This window comes from Drosophila mojavensis, unplaced genomic scaffold (genome assembly GCF_018153725.1).
Source record: "Drosophila mojavensis isolate 15081-1352.22 unplaced genomic scaffold, ASM1815372v1 contig_16, whole genome shotgun sequence".
Lineage (NCBI taxonomy): Eukaryota > Metazoa > Arthropoda > Insecta > Diptera > Drosophilidae > Drosophila > Drosophila mojavensis.
The window spans coordinates 779,634-802,917 of NW_025318693.1; the positions used below are offsets into that span (position 1 = coordinate 779,634).

The following is a 23,284-nucleotide window of genomic DNA, read 5'->3' on the forward strand; positions in this document are numbered from 1 at the left end:
GCAAACGGCAAGCGACTTCGCTTCTTGCTACCAACAACAACAACAGCAGCAACAACTCGGAACCAAAACTACAACAACAATGTGCAAGCAGCTTCGCTGTTGCTAGAAAATGAAATGATAGCTTATCGGGAATGGCAAGCCGGGGAGCGAGAGTTGGCAGTTTTGGCAAGTGCCACTGCCATTGCCATTACCATTGCCATTGCCAGTGCCAGTGCCAGTGCGAAGGAAGGCAACAAACCGTAAGCAAACGTGGCAGACGTTGACTAAAATTGAGTAGAAAACGATACCGCAGGAGAAGGAAGATATATTGCAATTGCCGATCACAGGAAACAAATGAATATTTCATGCTGTGCAAATCAACATGAGGCCGGGGGAACACGGGCGGTACACACACACAGACACCGACACACACACAGCATACACATTGTAGCATATTTGGCATGCCATTCAGCAGCAGGAGCAGCAGGAGCAGCAGCAGCAACTTTAGCAGGCGGCAACAAAGTTTACGTTCGAAGGTAACCTGCCCAGGAGCTGCGCAAGCGGCATCTGGAGCCGGAGCTGAACTTTATGTTGACAATGTTTTTTGTGGTAAAAAGCCACATCAGTAATTTGCAGAGCATACACAAATGCCAACACACATACACACATACAATCACACACACTAACACACGTAACTGTGACATATGTGGCCTGGCTTAGGGATGCTGTGGCTTCGTTTTCGGCTGGCTGCTTCCGCCGGGCGAGGCATTAATCATTTGGCATGTAAATTGCCAATTAATAACTGCTGCATGTCATTTGGCATTCGGCTTCAAAATGTTACGCAAATTTCCAGGCAAGCAGGCAGGCGGGTCCGCGGGCAGGCGGGCAGTCAGGCAGGCAGAACGGATTTGAGTTAGAGACGCAACGACTGGGGCCAACGAACCTATATATAAACAGTGCCAACTCTTAGGCGCATTCGCATGGAGCCCTTAATGAAGACAAATAGCACTTGGGCCCTGCCAAATTTAGCGGAAAATTGAAAAAAGCTTCTCCCATGGCAGGTCGTGTAGTATTCTCATCCAGCCAGACAGAGAGTCAGCCCACAAACCCCTTGCGCCAAAGTTCTTGGCAACAGCCCCAAGATATTGCAGTGCCATTCACAATTTATACGTTATCGATACGTTTGCAGTGCATTGCATACAAACAAAGGACAAATGGTACACAGCTCGGGCAGGACATGTTATAAAATATAGTCATTGTATTTATATATTTATTGTATGACAGCAGTTGGGTGTCCTTTTAAGAGTCTCCCTTGCGAGCTTAGATTTAAGCAATAATTGCTGTCCATATTGCCTTTTAAATATTGCAACAGCAGATCGAAAGCCAGAGATAGCCATGATAGTTATTGAAGAACTAGGAATTGTTAGGATAGTTATCTAAAAATAGTCATTATACATGGATAGACAGCCTCAATAATACAGGCAAAGCGAAGGGAATTATTTCTTATATTCCTGATTTAGAATTTCCAACTACTTTTAAAGAGTTTTCTCTTAGGTGGGGCCTTAGGCTTCTTTCTGCTACTATTGTAGTCTGACCCTTGCAAGTTTGTTTTCTTAGTAATTATTTGGACAGCCTTTATTCTCAGTTCCCTTATGTAGGCTTTTGAATGAGGAGACATTTTTAGTCTTTTTTTTTCCTAGAATTATCGAAGCTTTACGAAATGCAAACAAAAGTAAAACACTCGGCTACAAAATAATTCAAACACTTTCAGAGCATTGCCATTCCGAGTGGCACGTCTTTTTATCAACATTTGGGAGAGACGCAAAGGAGCAGAGCCTTCTGGCAAATGCACAAAACTATTAAGAATATATAATTTCTCTTGTTTGCAAAACATAAGTAGAATGCGAAAGCTTTGTGTGTGTGTGAGAGAGTGTGTGTGTGTGTTGCTAAAATGCATGCGCATAAATAAAAATTATTTATATAAGCGAAAATCCTTTTCCACACACGAATGCGCCCACACTGACACACACGCACACACACACACATAGAGAGACAGACTCACATATGCAGAGCAAAGAGCAGATCAGAACAGGAACCAGCCAGACCAGAGCAGAGCGAGCCAACAGCAAAATTTAGCCCTGGCTACAATTTTACAGTGAATTGCACTAAATAACTGCCATTAAGCATAAAAGCTGTTCTCGCATGAAGGAGCTGCTGGCAGCATTTAAGCTAAATGCAAGTTTAAGCATCTTGGAGCTGGCGCAAATAAAGTGGACTTACGCAGTGAGGATTCACACATGCACACACACACACACACACACACACTCACAGAGAGATAGAGTGCATGTGGACATGCTGTTGGACATGCACAGAAAACGGACATGTCCCAATACAAACGCAATTCGTATAAATGGCAAAGTGGCGCTTATATGTAAAGAGGAAGGAGAAAGAAAGAGCGAGCGAGCCAAAAGAAGTGAGAGAGGGAGCTAAAAAACTGGCTAAAACTTTCATCAATGCGTCGTCTGGCGCATTTGAGCTGCATGTCCTGCCAGCATATGGCCTCGGCCCTCTCCACATCCGCCTCCATATGCGCAGCCACAGCCAGTGCCACTAATGTGCGCAATTGTAAGACGCTTCCTTCTTGGGATTTTGTTTGTGCTGTACTCCAGACGCCGCCTCCCGTCGGCTGCCGTCTCCTGCCGCTGCTTGCCGCTGCCTGCCGCTGCTTTTTGCTGCATTACATTAACACAGATAAAGTTCCTTGATACATAATTTCCATGCATACGCAAAGAGCCGCCAGCCCGAGCTGTCTGGATTGCCGACACATGTGGCCAACATCCCATGGCCAGCCAGCCAGCCAGCCAGCCTCCCCAGGCTCTTTGGGAGCGCGCTGTGCCAACTTGCAAATGGCGACAAGATGCTAGCTGGCAAAACTTTTTGCTTGTCCGAAAACAAACAAAAGTATAACGAGTACCGGGGCTAAACGTTGCCAAATGTTGTCGTTGTCGTTGTTTTTCCCGCTGCCTTCATAGTTCTTCTGGCTCTTGTTGTTATTGTTGTTGTTGTTGCTGTTTTTGTTGCCTTAAAAATATGCAAATGCATTTGGAAGCGCTGAATAAACAGGCAGAGTGTTCAAATTATATGTCTCCGCTTCTAGCCTATGCACTCCATTTCATTTACCATTGCTTTATCTGTTTGTCTCTTTCTCACACACACTCTCTCTCTTTCGTTCTGTCTCTTCCGCACAGATAACAAATGCCGAGACCCAGTTTATTCGCACAATTGATAATCTGATTGCATCACGCATCTCGCTCAAGCTGCAGCTGCAGGGCGTGCACTTCTCGAGCGTTAATCCGGCGATTTATAGCAGCTCATACGGCGTGAACTCTGTGTACGGCCATGGCGGATCCATGTACATGCCCAATCCGGGCGGCTTGGTGCTGCGCTGCACCGCACAGATTGGCGACCTGTATCAGGAGTATAAGGAAATTGAATTGGGCACCCCACAGAAGGATCCGGTCCCGGCACGTGGTAAGTTTACATATTCGAGCACAATTCGAATGTCTGCTTGTGCTCTGGCATTCGCAGCATTCTAAGCTAATTACGCCATAATATATGTGCCTTCCGTTTCCGTTTTTGTCAACTCTTCGTGAATGCCCTCTGCTCGCTGACTTCCGGCTGCAGTTACGCTCTCATCCGGCTCGAGCGTGAAAAACTTCTTCTCCACGTATTTCTCGACATCGGCGGCATCCCGACGCGTCGGCGGCATCCAGTTGGCGCCCATTACATTGACGATGATAGCGCTGCTTGTCAGTGGCGGCGCCCTGGTCGGCCACATGATCCGCGAGCTGGTGGCCCAGCTCATGCCAGTGGACGCCCGGCCCGCCATCATGCATTCCAGTTCCAGTGAGGGTCGTCTGTCCACGCTGCCCCGCCTCCAAGGCGCCACTGCAGCGGCTGGCCTGGCCAGCTCGGGCCTAATTAACCTGGGGGCTAGCCGCGGGCAGCAGCTGGAGCTATTTGTGTGTGCTACAAATTAGTTGAATTGTTAAGTAATTAAATTATAAATTATATTTTATATGCGGTTGAATTAAATAAGTATGTGCAGTCGACGTTCAGTTGGTTTAATTAGGGCTTCGTTTGATTTTATCCATTTATTTTCAATTTTCAATTTTCCATTTTCAATTTGATATTTATCCATTTGATAGCTTTTAATGAACTCTACATTTTTGAATGTGGTGTCTACACTAGCGAGCTAAAAACCAAACTACTTTTAAGCAAAACCATTCAAAGTTAGCCTAGTTAAGCAGAAGAAACATCAGATAATTCCATGCATCCATTAAATCAATGTTCACAACTGAATTCAAACTAAAAGTCAAACTATTTATTAAATGTGCTAACTAACAAAACAGTAAATCGAATATATGTGTTGAAACCAAGCGAAACGAAGTAAACCTAAAATTAAAATGGAAATGCAAATGCAAAAGCAAATCAAAGCCGAGAGAACATAATGTGTGTAAAATATATTTAAATGATTATAAATGAAATCTACATGTAAAACGATCGCCTTGTGAGGGCATATTGTAAATGGTGGTGAAATTGCATAATAATAAACAAAAACAGTGTTAATTTTAAAAACAAGCCATGAATGTGTTTATCTATTTGTTCTTCTTCTTCTTCTTCTTCTGGGCAGTTTGAGTTTTGATGCATTCATGCGAATAGCATGCACTTTTCATTCGATTCAATAAATTTTGTGCAAGTATTTGTATGATTTTTGGCGTTGGGAAATCTTGCACAACATTCCTGCAACAAAGGCAAAGGCAACTTTACAGTGACTGCCTCTGCTCATTGTCGGTTTGCCTGGAAAGTGTAGAAAAATCACGAAAAAAAAAATAGAAATAGAGCTTGCCTTTACGCAGCGGAAGTGCCAAAAGGAGTACAATATAAGGAATCTAGTCCATTGCATTGTGTGTGGCATGCTTTTTAGTTGCCGTTTCCGTTCCATTCTGCATGCGCATTTTGTACTTATTATTTTCTCTTCTATTATTTTTTAAAATTTTATTTTTTTGGCTGCTGCAGTTCGCCTGGAAAATTATTGAAGCGCGCTCTGCTGCTGTGCTTTCTTTTCAAAGAATTCGTGGAGTTCCCTTAGTCCAAACTTTTGGCCTGACACAGAATATTTCAAAGGGGCCGCTCGCTCACTCGATCCATTTGGCAAGTAAAATAATTACACTGCTCTACACAACAATACTTTCCCCTCTGTATGTGGGTGTGTGTGTGTTTTGTATTCAACATTGTAGCATTTCCCGTTGCGCATGGAAATAGTGCAAAAGAAAACAAAAATAACAGACTCGTTGCTGAAATGATTTCTGTCTGTTTTGATGTCGACGCCATTTGAATTTACATTATTTGAATAAAAAAAAAAAATAAATAAAATAGTGCACAGCTCGAACAATGAACAAATGCGAAAGGTCTAACAAAAATATTACTTCAATTTAATTGCATGCTCCAGAACTGCTATTGATTTTGCTACATCATATTGTCGTCTCTCAACAATTCGAGAGTTGTTTTCTATTATGTAATACACTTCAGGTATATATTTTTATATTTTTTATTTGAATAATTTGATGAGGTCGTAGAAGAGACCTTCGAACACGAAACTCAATCAACTTTGAATGTAATACTTGAGCTGAGTAGTATGACTGTTGTATTTATTTAAAATTATATAATATCAATTTTAAGTAAATATAAAATATATGTCGGAGATGATAGTATTATTCGAATAAAATATCTTATCGATATATCGGTTCATGCATAGTATTGGGTAATATCTGGTTAGTGGTAATATTGATTGACTGAGATGTTAACACTAATATCGAGTGTGGTTCTGACGAGGTTGCGAGTTGGTTACGATGGATGTAATCGAACGTGCTAGTGAAAATCAGGCAGTTGATTAGCAAGAGGAAGAAGGGCAACAGTGCAGGAACACGCTGCACTCCACCAAATTATCTAATCTGCAGAAATATCCGACATAAAAATAAAATAAATATTTAGAATAAATTTATAGATTAAAAAAAAAAAAAAAAAAAAAAAAAAAAAAGGAAAGGCATTTATACATTTATCTCCATATATTTCATTATTTATTTATTTTTGTTGTCTTATTTTCTTTGATTTATATACACTCCATTTCGTAGCCAACAATCGATAGGGATTAAGTGAGAGAAACAACAAAGTTTACAGTAAGTCGAGGCCAACAGGGCAAACACACAAATTCGACGAGTTCAGAGTGATTCAGGTGCAAATTATATTCTCAGGTATGTATAAAAAATAATTCACTTAAACTGGGCACCCACAAAACTTGTTACCTTTCGCATGACGACAGCAAATTGCATACTGAATACGGAATTCATTCAGCAAGTTCTTCGTTCAGCTGGCAAGTCGACAAGTCGAGTGCCAATTAAATGAAATAGTTTGAAATGTTGCACCAAATATTGAGGTAAACACAGAACGAAGGAGCGAAAGACTGAGACCTCTGATTGACTAAAACATATGCTGTACTCAAATGGAAACCTTGGTTTCTAATTAATTTTATGTTTTAAGATATGCAAATTATACAAACAGGAAAGAGTGTTGCAGTCGAGCGCTACTGACTGCATAATACTCTTTCACGATGCAAAAATAGTAATCTAGAGTAAGGCGAGGAATCCCAGGAATGCATATTGGATATGAGCCAACAAAATGGATTAAAGTAACTTAATTGACCTATTTTTGAGTTCCATATCTAATAAGCATTCCTAGTATTCCTAACCTAAAATCTTCAGATATATATTAGTCAGTTATATACATATATAATGATTAGCAAATGAATATGGAAATCCAAAACTAATTTAGTAATTATTATTTTACAGTTTCTGACTGTCATTCATGCTGTGAATGCGTATAATTGGAGTCTTCAAATATTTACTGTCAGTTTGAGTTCGCTCGCACAGTCGAATCAATCATTCGGATACATGCTGCCGCCGCATCTGTTAGCTGCTAGTACTTGCATTCCAAACACCAATCAAATCTTTCACTAATTCTTTCGCACATTTGGTTGTTCGAACTCTGCAATACCTAAACAACATGCAGCCCATGACAGCTATCCATGACGAGGCTGTGTGTGCTACGTACATTGAAATTTCATTATCCCTAATTAGTTTCCAACTTCGTGTACATGTGTCCAGTGTGTTGTCACTCCGTTGTCCACAGTCCGTTGTCCGCAACCGGCTTACGTGCAGCAGGGCGCTGACAGAGGTGCACTCTCCCTTTGGCGTTGGCACTGGCATTGGGACTGGACAGCAGAATGATGCAGTGCTTCTAATTGGAGTCAGCTTATTTGCATTTACATTTCGTTTGGCATTCGTCTGTTGACAGTTATCCGCTGGCAGCGCACGGGACATGCAAAAGCCATGTCGCCCATGTCGGATATGTGGAATGGTCCTGTGGGGGCCCGAGCTTATTTATGTACGACGAATTAGAACGGCGAACGTGTTGTTTACGCTTCAACTGAATAATAATTTCGTTAGCTGATATTGCAATTATTTTTTACTGACTGCAGCTCAAATCAATTAGCTACGCGCATCGAATGACAAAATACTTGCCCCATCATGTTTCCCACACGCTGTGGTCTACTCCATTCAGTGCGTTGCACGGATTGATGGAAGACCCTCTCACTCTCACCCTCACACACTCGCGCACACTTAGAAACACTAAAGCTCTGCTGTTACTGCCAGCAGGGCTTGTAGGGGAGTCAATTGATTCTATTGATTCATATCGGTTTTATGGCGCGCCCTGACAGCCCTCGAGGCGTCATCCTCGACCAGAGCTAAACTCTGCTGACTTAACCGCGGCTCGCCTGCTGCAGTCGGCGTTATTGTTGGATTATTGCTTGCATCTGCACTCACTCTTCACTGCCTGTCACTCTTCCCACTCTCCCCATTAATAAAGCTAGTTAATTTTTGCAGTTTTTATGATTGGTGAAGAGACAGCGTTGCGGGAGAAGTCCTTAAAGAGGATACTAGTTTTTGCTCGTGTAATTACTTTGCTCAATAGTGTGAATACAATGTTGTATCCTGAGGTGACTAATTGATTCCTGAGATTGCCCAGTAGTACCGAGCTTACCTTGCCTCACCTTGCTTAAAATGGCGTGGAAAGAAAGCTAAAAATGAAAGCTTAAACTTGATGAGTGATAAATGGACGGTTAAGATTAAACGCCAATGCTGAGAGTTGTATAGATATAACGGAGCTCAAGGACCGTTGGTATACCCGGAAGACGCTTATTCGCAATAGTTTGTCTGTGGACCAGAATTTATATTGCATTAACCGTACGGACGCTATAAGCAGAGTCGTCATAGCCGGATTCTACTGTGTATACTTTCGCATAAGCGGATGGATGGGTAACCACCATTTATTGATCATTAAAATTCACTTTAATCTGATCAGATTGAATGCATCGATAATTACTGCTTGCACTGCACAAGTATTGCCATTATCATATACATATATGTATATCGATATACATATGCGTATGTAAACGTCTGACAAACAGCTGAAGCGTTATTAACGGAAATGTGCATTAACTGTGCATGAGTGGATTGATTAATGCTGCAAGGAGATGACGGACCAATAGAGGCGCTGCATAAAGAGTTTTGCAAAATCCATTTTCAGTGGCTTTAAGCGAGGCCAAAGCCAATGGCAGCTGCGCCCAGTGCCTTATAAATAATCACAATGAAATGCTACTTTCAGTTGTCAGTCGAGCAGTGCAGCTGGAGCTGGACTCAGTGCAGCTGTCCAGCAAGGAACGCATCCCAATTGACACCATGTGGCTACTTGGGCGCTCATATCGCTCATATTTTCATTTAAGTAAAGTGCACAATGCGAATAAATAAAAGTAGATTGCGAGCGGAAATAAAGTGGGTGACTGTGGGTGACTGTGGGTTGGCTTGGCCGAAACTATGGCCAAGCTGTTGCCCCGCCAAATTGCTGGACATCTGTGACTTACGACATGAGACACGATGTGTCATAACTGGTCATGCTTGTGGGCGTGGTCGTGGGCTGGCCAGTCCCCAATGGAGCCGCACACAAATGGACCGCTGGGTTGGCCGCGGATACACGCACTTATTAAAAGTAAAAAAGAGAACTATTGATAAAAAAATAAAGGAAAAAATAAAAAGCAAGCATATCTGGCCATGCACCAAATGTGCACTGAGAGGAAGATGTTGTTATTGTGCACCGTTTGGGAATCGAATCGAATCGCATCGAAATCTCAGTTGTCAGCTGCCACTGGAGAAACGCAGCGTCAGTCAATTGTTTAATGTGCGTGCACACTGTAAATAGCTTGAAGATATGAGTTCCACATTTGTGTGGGAACATTTCATATTTATTTGCAATGCATCCCTGGCTGCAGTAGGCAAATATGAGTCAAATATCCTTTGATGAATGCGCACCTTAATTGGAGATTTCGCAATCAGGGCGGCAATAAAATGAAGGGTTAACTGAATAAAAGCCTGAAATCTCAATTATGCAACTCTTTAGACCGTGTTGCACAATGCAATTGAAACTTAAGAACGTCTCTCATGTCCTCACATGTCCGAGTGCAGGACAAACACCTTAAATGGTCCGATGACGTAATTTGAAGCTGCAGCAAAGTTAGGCGAGCTTTGAGACTGGTCAGTGATCCGTGTGTGTTGGCTTGACGTCCGAGAGGTCCTTAACATATCCTGGCCCATGCGCACGCCCCTCTCTAATAAACTTCAAAAATAATTTCACCCACGCCAACAACAACAAAAAACTTGACACTTTGCAAAGAAACTTTCTGTGGCCTGGGCCTGATGTACTTTTGAGTTGTGCTCCGAATGAGACAGTGGCCAGGGCGATGCGTCGTGAGGGAGCATTGAGGACGGACTAAGGTCCAGTGACAGCTTAATTTAATTTCAGCTCAAATTTTGCAACTTGTGAGCTATCGAAATGCTGTTGTTGTTGTTGTTGCTCCGCTCAAAAGACATAATGAATTATGCAGCAAAAAGCAGAGAATCTAAAACTCAAACTGTAGTAAAGTTTTCGCATAATTTAATTTGACTGCAAATGAACATGTGTAGGCGACGAGTGAAAATATTCATAAGATTTCGCCAAGTGAATTCAAGCTGAGCTCCGGCTTATCGACTTGTTTGGCAACTTTGAATTTGCCTATTTTAAATTCTAATTGCTTCACCACGCCCTGCCAATCAATGTAAGATCCTCTTGAGCGCATTCCAAATTGCTCACATGCAGGACAAGGCATCAATTTAAATCGAATTAAGTCATGCTCTCTCGCTCTCTCGGGAGAGAGATAGACAGCGCTACACGACTCGCCAGCATAAAACTTTTAATCCATATTAAATGAACTTTTCCACACAATTTTTGTCAAAATTTATTTTGCACTTATTTACACTTGAGTTTGGTTTTCATTTGCCTTCTGCAACAGCAACAATAATACAAACAACAAGCAACACCACCAGTAATGACAACAACAACAACAACAACAATAGAAAAGTTTTGTCATAAAATTTGTTTTTATGTGCCAGCATCCCTCCCCATTGGCAGTCCCATTCCCCATTCCCCACTCCCACATCCCAATTCGCATGCCCATCCGCAGCCATCAGAGGCATTTTTCTTATATACAAAGTATGCGAACTATGCAAACAACAGACCCCAGAAATGTCTCACGTTCTTCATTATTTTCATTAAATGGCTACAACATTGTTTAGTCATTTTATGAGCCAAAGTTTCGTGTTGCTCTTCTATATTTAATAAGTAAATGTTTGCGTGCTGTTTATTTGAATGTGGGCATGGCTGCCCCGACGGGCTGACATGCAACAACTAAGCAAGAAATATTGAATATTTCTAGAAAATAAATTCACTTCTAGCTGTTGACAAAGAGCAATCAATAAAGTCGGTTAAAGAAATTCAATGGACGTGTATTAAAATCCAAATAGCCATTCAAAGAGCTATAAGACAGACTGTTTACTGTTTGTCATGTCCAATGAAAATATTATTGGAACATCTAGTTTCCAAAAACTGCTAACTCAATCCATTGAATTTTGACATAAAGACGGATAACTGAAAGATGAGTCATGTTCGCTGCTTTGATTAACAGATTAGCCAATCCCTCATTAGTGCCAAAAGCCTAGATCTAATATTAGGTATAGATTGATATGAAACTAAAATTTAAAAGGAGAAATAAAAGACAATAGCATAATAGTATGTAAATTTCCATCAAGCAAAGCTTTTTAATTTAGTAGTTATTATTTTAATCATGGATAGAGTCAGAACAGCCTGAATAAGATTTTTATTTTGGCCTCTTTCAATTTTATGAACTTTCACTTCTACATCAGAGCACAAGATAATACTCTCTCTCTCTCTCTCACTCTCTCTCTCTTTATTCGTTCTGGTCATCTTTTTTGAAGGAATCTTTTTCATACTTCATCTACATATTTTCCACAATTTATTACTTGATACTCTTTTATTTTTATTTATTTATTTATCAAAATGTTTTATTTATACATTTTCATCTTACAAACATTAACCCAAACATGCCTTTTATTTGCAAGATCAAACTATATTATTTGTAAGATCAACAAACTATTGAGTCGTGAAAGCAAGCAAGTTACCTATTTTCTGTTGTTATTTGACTTTTTTGATTCACTTAATAATGTTGCCGTTGTTACTATAGCTACAGTAACTAAAGTTAAAGTTAAAGTTAATTGAATGAGAGCTAAGTGGACATTTAAGGCAATTTCCGGGCAAAATAAAATCGCTGTAAAAACTTGAAACTTTAATTTTGTTGCAAACTTTGTCGTCAGCAGCCTTGAAGCATGCTGAACTGTTCGTTGTTTGCTAAAATATACACAAAAATGAAATGTATGCATATAGTTGAAGATTGTATATATGTATATAAATATATATATATTATTTTTGTGTGCACGAATATATTGAATGTGAGCAACCGCAGCAGTGTTATATTATTTTTGGACACCATGAAGTATATGCCTTGAGTGTGAAAAGTAAGAATAACACATACGCATACTGAAGACAATGGCTATGAATGAAACAGACTGTGCGAGAGGAAGAGAGAGAGAGAGGGAGTGAGAGAAAGAGAGAGAGAGAGAGAGAGAGGGAGAGATATCAACACATTGCTGCAATCAGAGCGAGAGCCATGCTTAGCTTCGGTTCGCTTTGTTTTATGGCATTCGCCGGCCGGACATAAATTGATAGAATATTTAATAAGCATGTTTGGAGATACATGATTTATGTTTTCGTACTTAGCTGCGTGCGCTTTAATGGGTTATTGTGTAGACATATGCTTATTTGCCCATAATATTGTTGCTGTTGTTGTTGCTGCTGCTGTGTGGCCTTTGGGCCGCATTGCTCTGCTTCTGTATTTCTCTCGGCTGCAATTTGGCTTGCACAATTCACAGTGTGTTTACGCAATGAAGCTGCTTTGTGTATGCTCAGCCATAATTTATGGCGCTCGTCACCAATCGTAGCGACACCTGCAACAATAACAAAAGCAGCAAACGACAGCCATCGTCATGTGGCTGGAGCAATCCTTAAGCAGCTGATTCGTCACACTCCATGAGTGTGAGCAGAGCTACGACAGCAGAAGACTGGGCCAAGCTGCGAGCTCCAATCACCCGGACGAGCAGCAGCAAGTTGTAAAAAGTTTACTCAAAGTAATTTGTATGCACTGCAATTGAAATTCTTTTGTGCTACAAAATGAATTCCATTGTTTGCATTTTGGCCTTGAACCGGCCAACCCTTCCTCCCTCTCTCTCTCATTCTAGTAAAAACTGTTGGAAAAATTTGCCTTTGAACAAAACTTTAAGCTAATGAAGTGGATGCTGAGTGCGAGTAAATTTAACTTGAATTAAGTCACTGAAAATTGCAAATTAATATAAAATTTGGTTTTTTACTGTTAATTGAACTCATCTCAGCTACTGCAATTAAATCATATATTAGGAATTTCTGTCAAGTTACCTTCGACTACTTGAATTTTCTCAGCAAATTAATTTTGCTTTTCGCCCACGCAATGAAATTCTTTAAATCTCCTTCTATTTCCTATATTGAGCGCATTAGCTTCACTTTGTATAATTAAAACGCAAATTGCTGTAAAGGAAATGGACACTGCTCGGCAGATTTGAAGAGGGCGACTCAAATTAAATTTATGAATATCATCAAGGAGACTCTGCCAAGCCCTCGCCCGCTCCTCTCCCACATATTTTTCACCCACCGCCATCGACTTTCCATTGTCCAACGGACAAGACGCGCCGCATTAAAGCGCGACACATTGCCCAGACCCCCAATGGCAGTTGATGACGAGTCTGTCAGTGTCCTGGGTGATGGTTTTTGGCTTTGGATTTGACAGTTGGCGTCGCCCTTTGGTGGTTCCGCCTCTGGTTCCACCGGCCAGTTGCCCTACTGCTCGCCAGCTCGCCTGTGGTCGGGCTGTGTTTAGCAGCTGCTGCGTGTTTTCGTTTAATTTAGCATACATATTATGCTTGGCTGGGTGTATTGTTCGACGCTTACAAGGTCCTGTGGCGGCATTCAGCTCACAGTCCGCTCACTTATTTGTGACGTGGCTTGACGGAAAGCTTTTAACATAATTAGTTTGAACTTTCTGACCACGTTTCGTTTTTGTTCGTTGGGCTGGTTAGTGTTGCGTTAAAGCGCATTATTTTAACAAATTCGTACTCTTTCATGCGGCTTGCTGCTCGATGCGTCTCTGATCTTCAGCTGCGCAACATGGAAGTATTTAATTTGAACATGGATTCTGGCTTATGAAAAATTCACAGAGTTTTCAAACATTTTACCATTGCGGAGCCAATTTAGTTATGTATGAGCAAAAGGCAACAAACGGAAGCGGAAGTTCAAATTGCGTTCATTAATCGCATTTTATGGCAAGCGATGCGAGCACGGAATTCAAAAGCAGCTGGGCAACTGAGCCGTGCAGCTGTGGAGCCATGAAGCCATGGAGCTGTGGAGTCGCGGAGCAGCAATCAAAGCCACCGAACAATCAGCTCTATTATCAAGAAATATCACATTAGTTTGCCGAGTTTGGCAAATGTTGAACCCAAACTTCTGTGATTGCTAAACTTTGTATGTTTTTTAAATTGCACCAAATGAGGCATGCCGGCAGATTCATGATGTCTTGGGTCTGTGCATGTATGTGTGTGTTGATTTTAATTCGGCAAATATCGTAAATTCGACACATAAATTAAATTTCAAGCAAATATCAAAAGGGTTAATATCTGTGGGTCAGTCTCGGACGTAAGACCTCGGTGCGTGCTGCTGAAATTTTATTGGTTTGCAATCCTTTTTCTCTTTGGGACGGGCACATAAACATTTTATTAGTTGGCACGTGTTAACGTGCCCGAGTCCGTAAATCCTCGGCCATGTGCGGAACTCTACTATACATTGATTTGGGTAAATATACGAGCCAACAAGTTGATGACTCTGAATGGCATCATAAGTATTAATAAACCCGAAGACATTTGTTATCAGAGCTCATTCAATGTACATTTCTTTGCTGTTATCGTATGTCGTAAGTCGTAAGTCGTATGTCGTATGTCGTATGTCGTATGTCGTATGTCGTATGTCGTATGTCGTATGTAGAAGCTGCAATTATCGCTTTTATTTTCATTTTTATATGCATGTTGTATATCGAATGTTGCACATTGTATATCGTATATATACTTATACGAGGTGATAGTCATTTCATAAGTATAACGTAGTCTGTTGCTTTTACATGCAAGTGTGCGAGTGTGCAATAAAACGAAAATTCTCTACGTGAAGTTTCTGTTGACAGTTGAAGCTTGCAACGCACATTTTCAGTGTTTACCTGTCGACTGTTTGCTCAACTGCAGTCAACCAAAACCATGACAGGCATAAGGTTGAACAAGCTATCAAAGCCTTGGTAAATATTAATAACATTCGCCTGATAAACAACAAGAACAACAGCAGCAACAACAACAAGCTCTTTGGCTTGGCTTGGCTTCCACGTGGCCACCCACTGCTTGTGGTTTAATTACAAATGGCTTCAGCAGCATCAAATGAGCAAACAAGTGAAAATCTGCTGTCAGCATTGAGATTCATTCCACTGACGGTTGCAGCGCGACTAAATTAACTGGCAGGCTTTAAGAATAAACTAAAACCGGGACAGACTTTTCATCCAACAGCTGCAACAGCTGCCACAAGCACTTGGCCTTTTAAGCATCGGAATCTTTTGGCTGACGCTGACGCTGACTGACGAACAGGCAGGACAGTGGAGCACACACACACCGAAGACGAGCTTGACGAGCTGCAAGGATGCAAGCATCAGGCAGCGATGCAGCCTAGCTAGACGTCGCGTCGGCCGTCGGCCGCCCACTCGCCTTGACAGTTGCCCGTTGACTAAATGACCTTTGTGAGCTCTAGACTGTAGCACCTGACCCAGCTGCGCCTTCGGACTATGGCTACGTGGAGAGTGGATCTCGTGTCGCCTGTCACCTTTAAATAATGTCCCAGGGCGCCTTTCAACACAAATCGCATGTGAAAAGTGCTTCACACATGAGCTGCTTTTGGAATTTTTACAACGTTTTTCGGATTATGATCGCACACACACAAGCCACACTCACTCACACACACACATCACATATTCTCACTGTCAGTGGCACGTCAGTCGCTGCATGCCACTTTGAGCTGTATTCTCGACTGCTTGCCGACAAGCCCCGCCCTGCACCTGCACCTGCCCCAACATTGTATTGTTGGAGCACGTTATAAACATTTTTAGTCATAAATGTGGATTTCGTATTTCGCAGGCGGCCTTGAGTGCTGCTCTCTCGCCGAGCAGCTACCTGTCTGAGAAGCGTTGCTGCATCTGTGAGCATAGAGTGTATATTTTAAATGAAGACGCCCACTTAAAGTAACGTGCCTTGGCTTGCTGTCCACAAAAATATGAGACTCTCCTTAATTCACACTGAATTCGCCTCGAATATAGTACAAAATTGCAATTCAGAGAGTTCAATAGCAAAGTTTGATTACTTGCTTTGCGCGGCTCTGATTAAGCGGGGTTTATTTATTTTGCATATTCGAACCACCAAGAGTTATCAACAAGTTCGTTTATTTCTAGGTGCGGCTGCAGGAAATTCGATTTTCATCGTCAATCTGTTGGCCATAATTCGTTTTCGCTTCCATCCCTTGGTCGCGCTGCCGCTGGTGGCTTGGACTTTCCTTTGAGATTAGATTAATCTACTTTTCAGCAGTTTTTTTACGCTTTTGCTCTGCCCTGCTCTGCTCGCTGCTCACTCAGCACTGTCAACACGCTCATCATCAGCTGCAGCAGTTCAAACATCATTCATGCATAACACTTCGCCCTCCAAGGGTGACACGTCTCTGCTGATTTGACAGCACCTGGTCGCAGTCCAGGTGATGTTTGCTATTCCATGTGATATTTGCATAAATAATTTGCGATTTTCATTTCCAATAGTTGGGTTAGTTATTAGTGCTAATGCAGTTATGTAGCTGCCAGTGGCCAGCTGACAAATGAGTTCTCATACAGCAGAATATGTATGGGAATCTCGCTGTAAATTCTAGCAGTGCATGGGGAGGATGGCGTGCGGCGTGGCAAAAAGTGCAGCACTTAGCGTGAGCAGTCAAAGGTGGGGAGTGAAATCAATTTGAGTGCATGCAGCGAGTCCATTTAGCCTAAATGGTCACACTATGCGTATGCGTAATCGCATTGAACGCAGCTCAAAGCGAGACATTGTTGAGTGCATAAGTTGCAGATGACCCGTGGACATCGCCCCGGGTCCGCGGTGAGCTTGCTCCCGTGAATATGCGAGTCGTCAACGCAGGCCATGAGTCAAGTGTAGCGCTGCAGTTCTGACTTTGTAAGCGCTCTGGGCACCCTTGAGACTCCACATGCCACGACTCCTGCGTCGCACACTTTTTTCTGGCCCAGTGCATAGCACACAGGTCGTGTTCATCTTTTTGGTTTCCGTAGAAACTTGGCTTCTATTTTTTTTTTTTTTTTTTTTTTGTCCACTTCTGAATGTTTGCTCAGTGTCTACTGCACGTATTCTTCGTTTTCTTTGGCGTCGTCTTTGCATCTCTCGCCCTGCCAGGTGGTGGCTGAATGTTAAATTATAAATGTAAATTTGTATGCTCGAGCTGAAAATAGCTTCGGGCCGTATTTAAGGTGTTTGAGTGCAGTTGGCAGTGCAGCAATGTAGCTAGGATAAACATTCAGAGAAAACATGTGATGAGCCACGTTTCGGCCTGTGACGAAACTCTCTTAACTTAGGGCTCATTAACCCTAAACAAGGTGGGGTCTGAGAAATATGCAGGAGAAGCGCATAAACCGTTTTCATCTAGCTCGCTCGAACTATGGAGGAAGTCTGTTAGCTGCGCTTAGCCACAAAGTGGTGGACGATTTAGCCGTCTCGTGGCCCGTGGACTAGTTCAAGCAGCAGCATAGAGCAGATGCTGTCGCTGTTGCACCGATAGCGCACGACGCCACTCGGTGGAGATTGACGCTATTGACACTTTCACTTCCGCCTGGGACGAGGTTGGCATTCCACAAAAGGCGGATGCTAGAAATGTTGAGCAAATATTGTAGCAATCACTCGCAAATTGTATTTGCCACAATAAAATATTATAATATTATGATAAATGCATTTGAGTTGACCAACTCCACGGATACGGCACCACAGCCCCCTCCACTCGTATACCACCCAATGGCAGTGCTGAGCATTCTGAATGCCACTTATTGAGTAAGTGCATGAATTGAATTTTCAGTACTCGTGCCGTGCATGGAAATCAGGCGACGGCAAAGGAAACTGGAGACCGTGCGTTTTCCGCCAGAATCTGCCTCATTTTTCCATTCATCTCTTTTGCTTATGAAATGCACTGATTTGCATAAAAAAGTAGCGCTCGTTATACGCATATTTCCCGCTACTTGCAGCAATGATTTTCATTACTGCAAACATTTTATTTATAAGATACTCGTAAACTATTCGTTATTTGCATATTTCAATGAGAGCTTATCCTGCGAATGCGAGGCAAACCGAATTGAATTGGCTTCCCCATATAAGCTACACTTGCATCATGCTAATGTCGAAGGGATCTGTTTGTCTAATGAGTCTAAGATATTCGGCATAAGCAACTGAATGGCATTTCTGTAAGTTGATATTTAATTAAATAAAATTGACTTGTCAAGAGTTAAACTGCGGCCATTAAACAACATCTTTATATATAGAGCTGAGTAGAAATATTTAAGCAAATTAAATTCCATGTAATAAATGTTTAGATTTAATGGAGATAACTCTATTTAATATTTGCATAGTTAAACAACTGTTTATCTCGATTTGCATACCGAGTCACCAGTTAAATAAATGCATAAATAAAATAAATTTATAGAATCAGTCTAATTAGAAACGTAGAGATTAGACCATTAGAGAACATTAAAAACAAGAGTTTATATACTAACGAGCTAATGCCTAGATATTCAGGTAAATAAGTTGCTTTGTGATCTCTTTGACAGGATTTCTTTTGATAGCGTTGTATACACACACACACACATATACACATGAATGACATCAATATGTGTCGACAGTTTGTTTACTTTGTCATGCGATATGTTTATTTATGATATGGCCTGGCTAGACAAGCATAACGACATTGATACCCGCAAAGTAAATCGCAAAAATCGATTGATTCTCGCTAAAAGTGTAGTTAAATGAATGTACATATGTGTATGTTATTCCACCAAAGCTGACATCACTTTAGCTGTACATTGTCTCAAAAACTCACTAAATTTACATTTAAATGAACCGAACTTTAACCTAGAACGCGGTTCGAGTGGGGCGAACGGGCTCGAAATGTGTTAAGACCACAAGTGGGCAGTTGGCGGCAATGGAAATATGCATTCATAACTGGTTGCTCGGAAAGTGAACCACAAAAGAAACGTACAAGCATCTTCAATTATTTTCCAGGCTTGGCTACTCGTCGGGGCAGGTGGCATATGGCAGGTTGTTCGCTGCTTACAGGAATCGGGCTGACTGAGCACGGAGTGGAGTAAATTGCTCTTGTTGCGTTTAACCGAGCGAACAGAAGAAGAAGAAGAAGTGACGGCCTTTCCTTGGCATCTATCAATACGGTGACGGGGGCAGAAGGATGCGTTAATTGAATGCAATTGCAGCTGCAGTTGAAGCTGCAGTTGAAGCTGCAGTTGAAGCTACAGCTGCAGCTGTTGTCAATTTGACTGTGGCGCTGGCACCACCCACTGCAATACATATTTGAGTGGCTTTTAAAAGCACCGCAGCCGATGGAGAATCGCCGCCACGACTGACCCTGTAATTGATTGTCACACGCCGCACCAATTAAAATGTCAGCTCAGCCGACAGGCGTTTCAATTTCCTTTAGTTTTCTCCTTTTTTAGGCGATCGCTCGATGCCGTTTTTCTGCTATAAATTGAAAATTAACTGTGCATATTTCATGTCCCAGCCCTATTGGCCTTTATTTGCTGCCATAAGATACAAAAAAAGAAGGAGCAAATAAAAATAAAATGAGAAAAAAATATACAAAGAAAAAAAGAAAAACATGCAAATGTCAACTTGAAGCAGCGGGTCCAGAGCCCTTGCCGTTGGTCACTTGTCACAGCACAGGCAGAGCCCTCGAACCGAGCCACAATGAGAGCAGGAGCCGGAGAGCCAACGCAGCAATGGCTAAGTAAACGCTATTACCATTTAAATTTCTGTGTCTAACCAGGCGCACAAAAAGGACACTTGAGCGTTCGTTGGTGTTGCGCGCAGCTTAGCAGCTGCCGGCAGGACACCATCGCATCCTTCACCACTTTGCCAGCCACTGAGGTTAACAGGTATAGCAGGTTGTCAAGGCAAAGCGAACGCACAATTACGTATCGTATTATATATGTATGTTTGTATGTATATAGAAAAATAATTGCCAAGATATTATACTTTTTCTTTCATATTATATTTTTCTTTTCATTTTCATATTTTAGTTAGATTGTAATATCCTCTGAGCTGACTTTAATAAGCTGAGCTGGTCTCGAGGTAAATACACAGGGTTTAACATCATGCAAGAGTCTTCCACACGGGGCTTGAAACGTTCATTGAAATAATCTGCTCTAGCTGAAATGCAATGTGAATGATATTCCAGCGCTTTTGGCCAGATTGTTCACTGTTGGCCAACATTGTCAGGTGCTGGCGCCCCCGCTTATTTTTGTTGCAATTGTTGAAAAGCTAGTTTTAAGTAGCATCAGCAAAGAGCGAAACTGTGCCAAACTCTGCCCTGGACCGGGTCCATGGTTTTGTTTTTGTTTTTGCAACTACAACTACAGCTGGCTGCTCATTTGCTTTGTGCTTTTTGTGGCGTTTGGCATGTAAATTGAATTGAAAGTGGATATTGTAGCGTTTGTGTTTGGATTTTATTTGGTTTTGTTTTATTTAGTTTGAGCTCTGTTTCACTCTGCCCGCTTTGTTTTGTTCTTTTCATGCTAAACTCAAATGTGAAATAAAATGAAATGAAGCGTTTTAAGCTCTACATTGAAATTGTCGAAGAAAAACAAAAGGCAAACAGGACAATGCTGATTACTGACATACCCTGTATATTCTAGTTGACTGCACCAATGCAATTGTTGTTGATGTACCGTTTTAATATTTAAATTTAATATCTTAATACATCTTCGATTGCCATGGTCGGCTCATCGTCATCTGTGCATAGGGTATTCACTCGCAGAAGGTATTGGCTGCACTTAACGCTGGACAAGTTGTTGTTGTTGCTGCTGTTGCTGGACGGTTTCAAGTTTCACTTGCTGCCTGCAGCAAAGTGCCAGATCATTCATCAAAGCGTTCGCAGCAGCGCCAGCAGACCCACTGTCAGCTCCCAAATGCCATCAAACATAATAATCAAACATCAGCAACATAACAAACGATCCTGGCTGCCCCAAATGTGGGTGCCCGGCAGCCACTCACTCAGCGAAACCGAATCAGAGCCAACTACCAACTGCGTCTCCCCTCTCTCTCCCATTAGCTGCCATACTTTGCACTTTATTCACATGGCTCTGTGTGTGGGTGTGTGTGTGTGCCGTGTCTGTGGAACTGTCTGGTTTTGGCCTTTTTCTTGCGCGCTGCCATATTTCTTGGGCAAGACCATTGACCTGCCCAGCGCCGGCAAGAAAATGTTTTCACTCAAAAGCAAATGCAATAAAAAAGGCAATTTATCAGCATAAAATATTATATGGCATGCCATTGAGTTGCCTCATATTTTCCCACCCGCCCCACGCCAATCTTTTACCCTCTAACACTTTAACCAATTTGCGCCTTGCGCTTGCACATTTAAAATTTAAGCCGCAAATGTTATTGGCCATGGTTTACTGCTGCTGTTGTTGTTGTTGCTGCTGCTGTTGTTGCTGTAAGCTTGGCAATTGTTGTAGCTGTCACTCGAATTAGCACCGCTTACAAAAGCAACGTCACTGGCTTTTAGTCACTCAACCAGGATGACGTTATTCGTTCGACAGTGTCGTTATTTACGTGTACGAGCAGGAATACGAATGCGAATACGAATGCGAATGCGAATGTGAATGCGAGTGCGAGTGCGAGTATTTGCCAATGGTTGGGCCACTTGGGCTTTCGCAGCTGCTGTTGCTGCTGCTGCTGCTGCTGCTGCTGCCATTTCCCATTCTCGTGGGGCATTCTTCTTCTTTCTGTGGCATGCATGCTCGTTGACATCATTTGCCAGTTGCTGCTCGTTGAGTTTAACGCACAAAAAGCAGCTCACTCGTTAGGCCTCACTTGTTTGGCTGGCGTCCTGCTCCTGCTGCTGCTCCTGCTCCTGCTGCTGTTGTTGCTGCTCCTGCTGCTGCTGCTGCTGCTGCTGCTGCTGTTGCTGCTTATGTGAAAGTCAAGGGTTATCATTATGCGCCTTAAGTGCGCAACGCGTTGCTGTGTTGCCGTGCTGCCAGAGAGCTTAAAGCCGCACTGTAGGCTGCCGGCTGTAGACTACGGCATTTGTAGTTTTTCCATTTTCCAAGCAGTTGCAACCAAATTGTGCAATATGTCACCTAAGGGACACAAGGGCCAATCCCTGGCCGAGCCAAGAAGTCAGGGCCAAGTCCGACACAAAGCCAAGCCATGTGACAACACAATATGGCCTAGCGAAATGTTGTGTGCAGCCAATGCGATAAGATCACCACAAAGCAGGACACTTTCGGTTTGGCTCGCTGCCAAAAAGTATCCTTCGCATCTAAACCAAAAATGCGCACAGCTGCTGCTGCTGCTGCTGCTCCTCCTGCTACTGCTGCTGCTTAAAGTTCTGCAGCTTAATGCCCTGGACTAGTCCAAAATTAATTAGCTATTCAATTCGGTCAAACTTTTTATGCTCAGCTCAATTCCAATGCTGTTGATAATTTGGTATTCCTGCCGTCTTAACTTTGCGTGTGTTCAAAATCGTGTGGAGTAAACTTTTCAGAATTCAGATGGCGTCCTCCTGGCAGCTGGCTGCTGCTGGTTGCCTGTCCGCTTCTCCTCGGCTAAGAGGCTGCCCTTTGATTGGAACGCCGGCTTCCTTATGAACTGTGAGTCAAAGAGAAACTTACAGCAGCATTCGTGGACTTTTTGTGGTGCTTGCGTTTCAACTGAAAAAAGTAGCTAATTTAATAAGAAATTTTCGCAAAACTACACGAAAAAGGCTTAAGTTCTACATGAATAAAGTTATAGAAAAGTTCAAGTTGTGAAATCTAATTTTGTGAGAAATTCCCCACAACAAAAACAACATTCATGACGGCGGCTGTAGCCGTAGACCCACCCGGTTTGGCCTCTGGTCAGAAGATACAACAAGAGAGCAACAACAACAACAACTCGGCAACTATAACTATTTGTTTGTGCATGTTACATGGCCCGGAGTGCAGAAATCCTTCGTTAGGTTGCTTCACTGTACATGCTCTTCCATACCGACTTAACTGAACTGTACATATGAAACTTAATTATATTTTAAACAAATAATGCGAAAAGTTAAGGGAATTTACGGCTCTGTTCGCTTAAGACCCCAAAGCAACAAAACTCGTAGACAAGGCGCAAAATTCTAAACAGAAAAAAGCAAATTGTCAGACTTGGCACCAACCTCTGGCCCGAGGGCTCAATTCATGACCCTTTTTTGCATGCATGGCCAATTATGATTAAAGAGTTGAAGCTCTAATTCGTATTCGCATAGCTTGATCAATGAAAGTGATAAA

The 23,284-nt window shown here is 42.1% G+C and overlaps 1 protein-coding gene across 1 annotated transcript in view; it reads left to right on the forward strand.

The window, feature by feature from the left end:
• The window catches only part of LOC6573831, a 46,629-nt gene extending 42,009 nt beyond the window's left edge, over positions 1-4,620 (forward strand). Inside the window, exons 6-7 of the mRNA XM_001999854.4 lie at positions 3,228-3,510; positions 3,664-4,620. Of these exons, the coding sequence (XP_001999890.2) occupies positions 3,228-3,510; positions 3,664-4,019 (639 nt within the window). The 3' untranslated portion in view covers positions 4,020-4,620. The remainder of the gene's footprint in view (positions 1-3,227; positions 3,511-3,663) is intronic.
• The last annotated feature ends 18,664 nt before the right edge of the window (positions 4,621-23,284 follow it).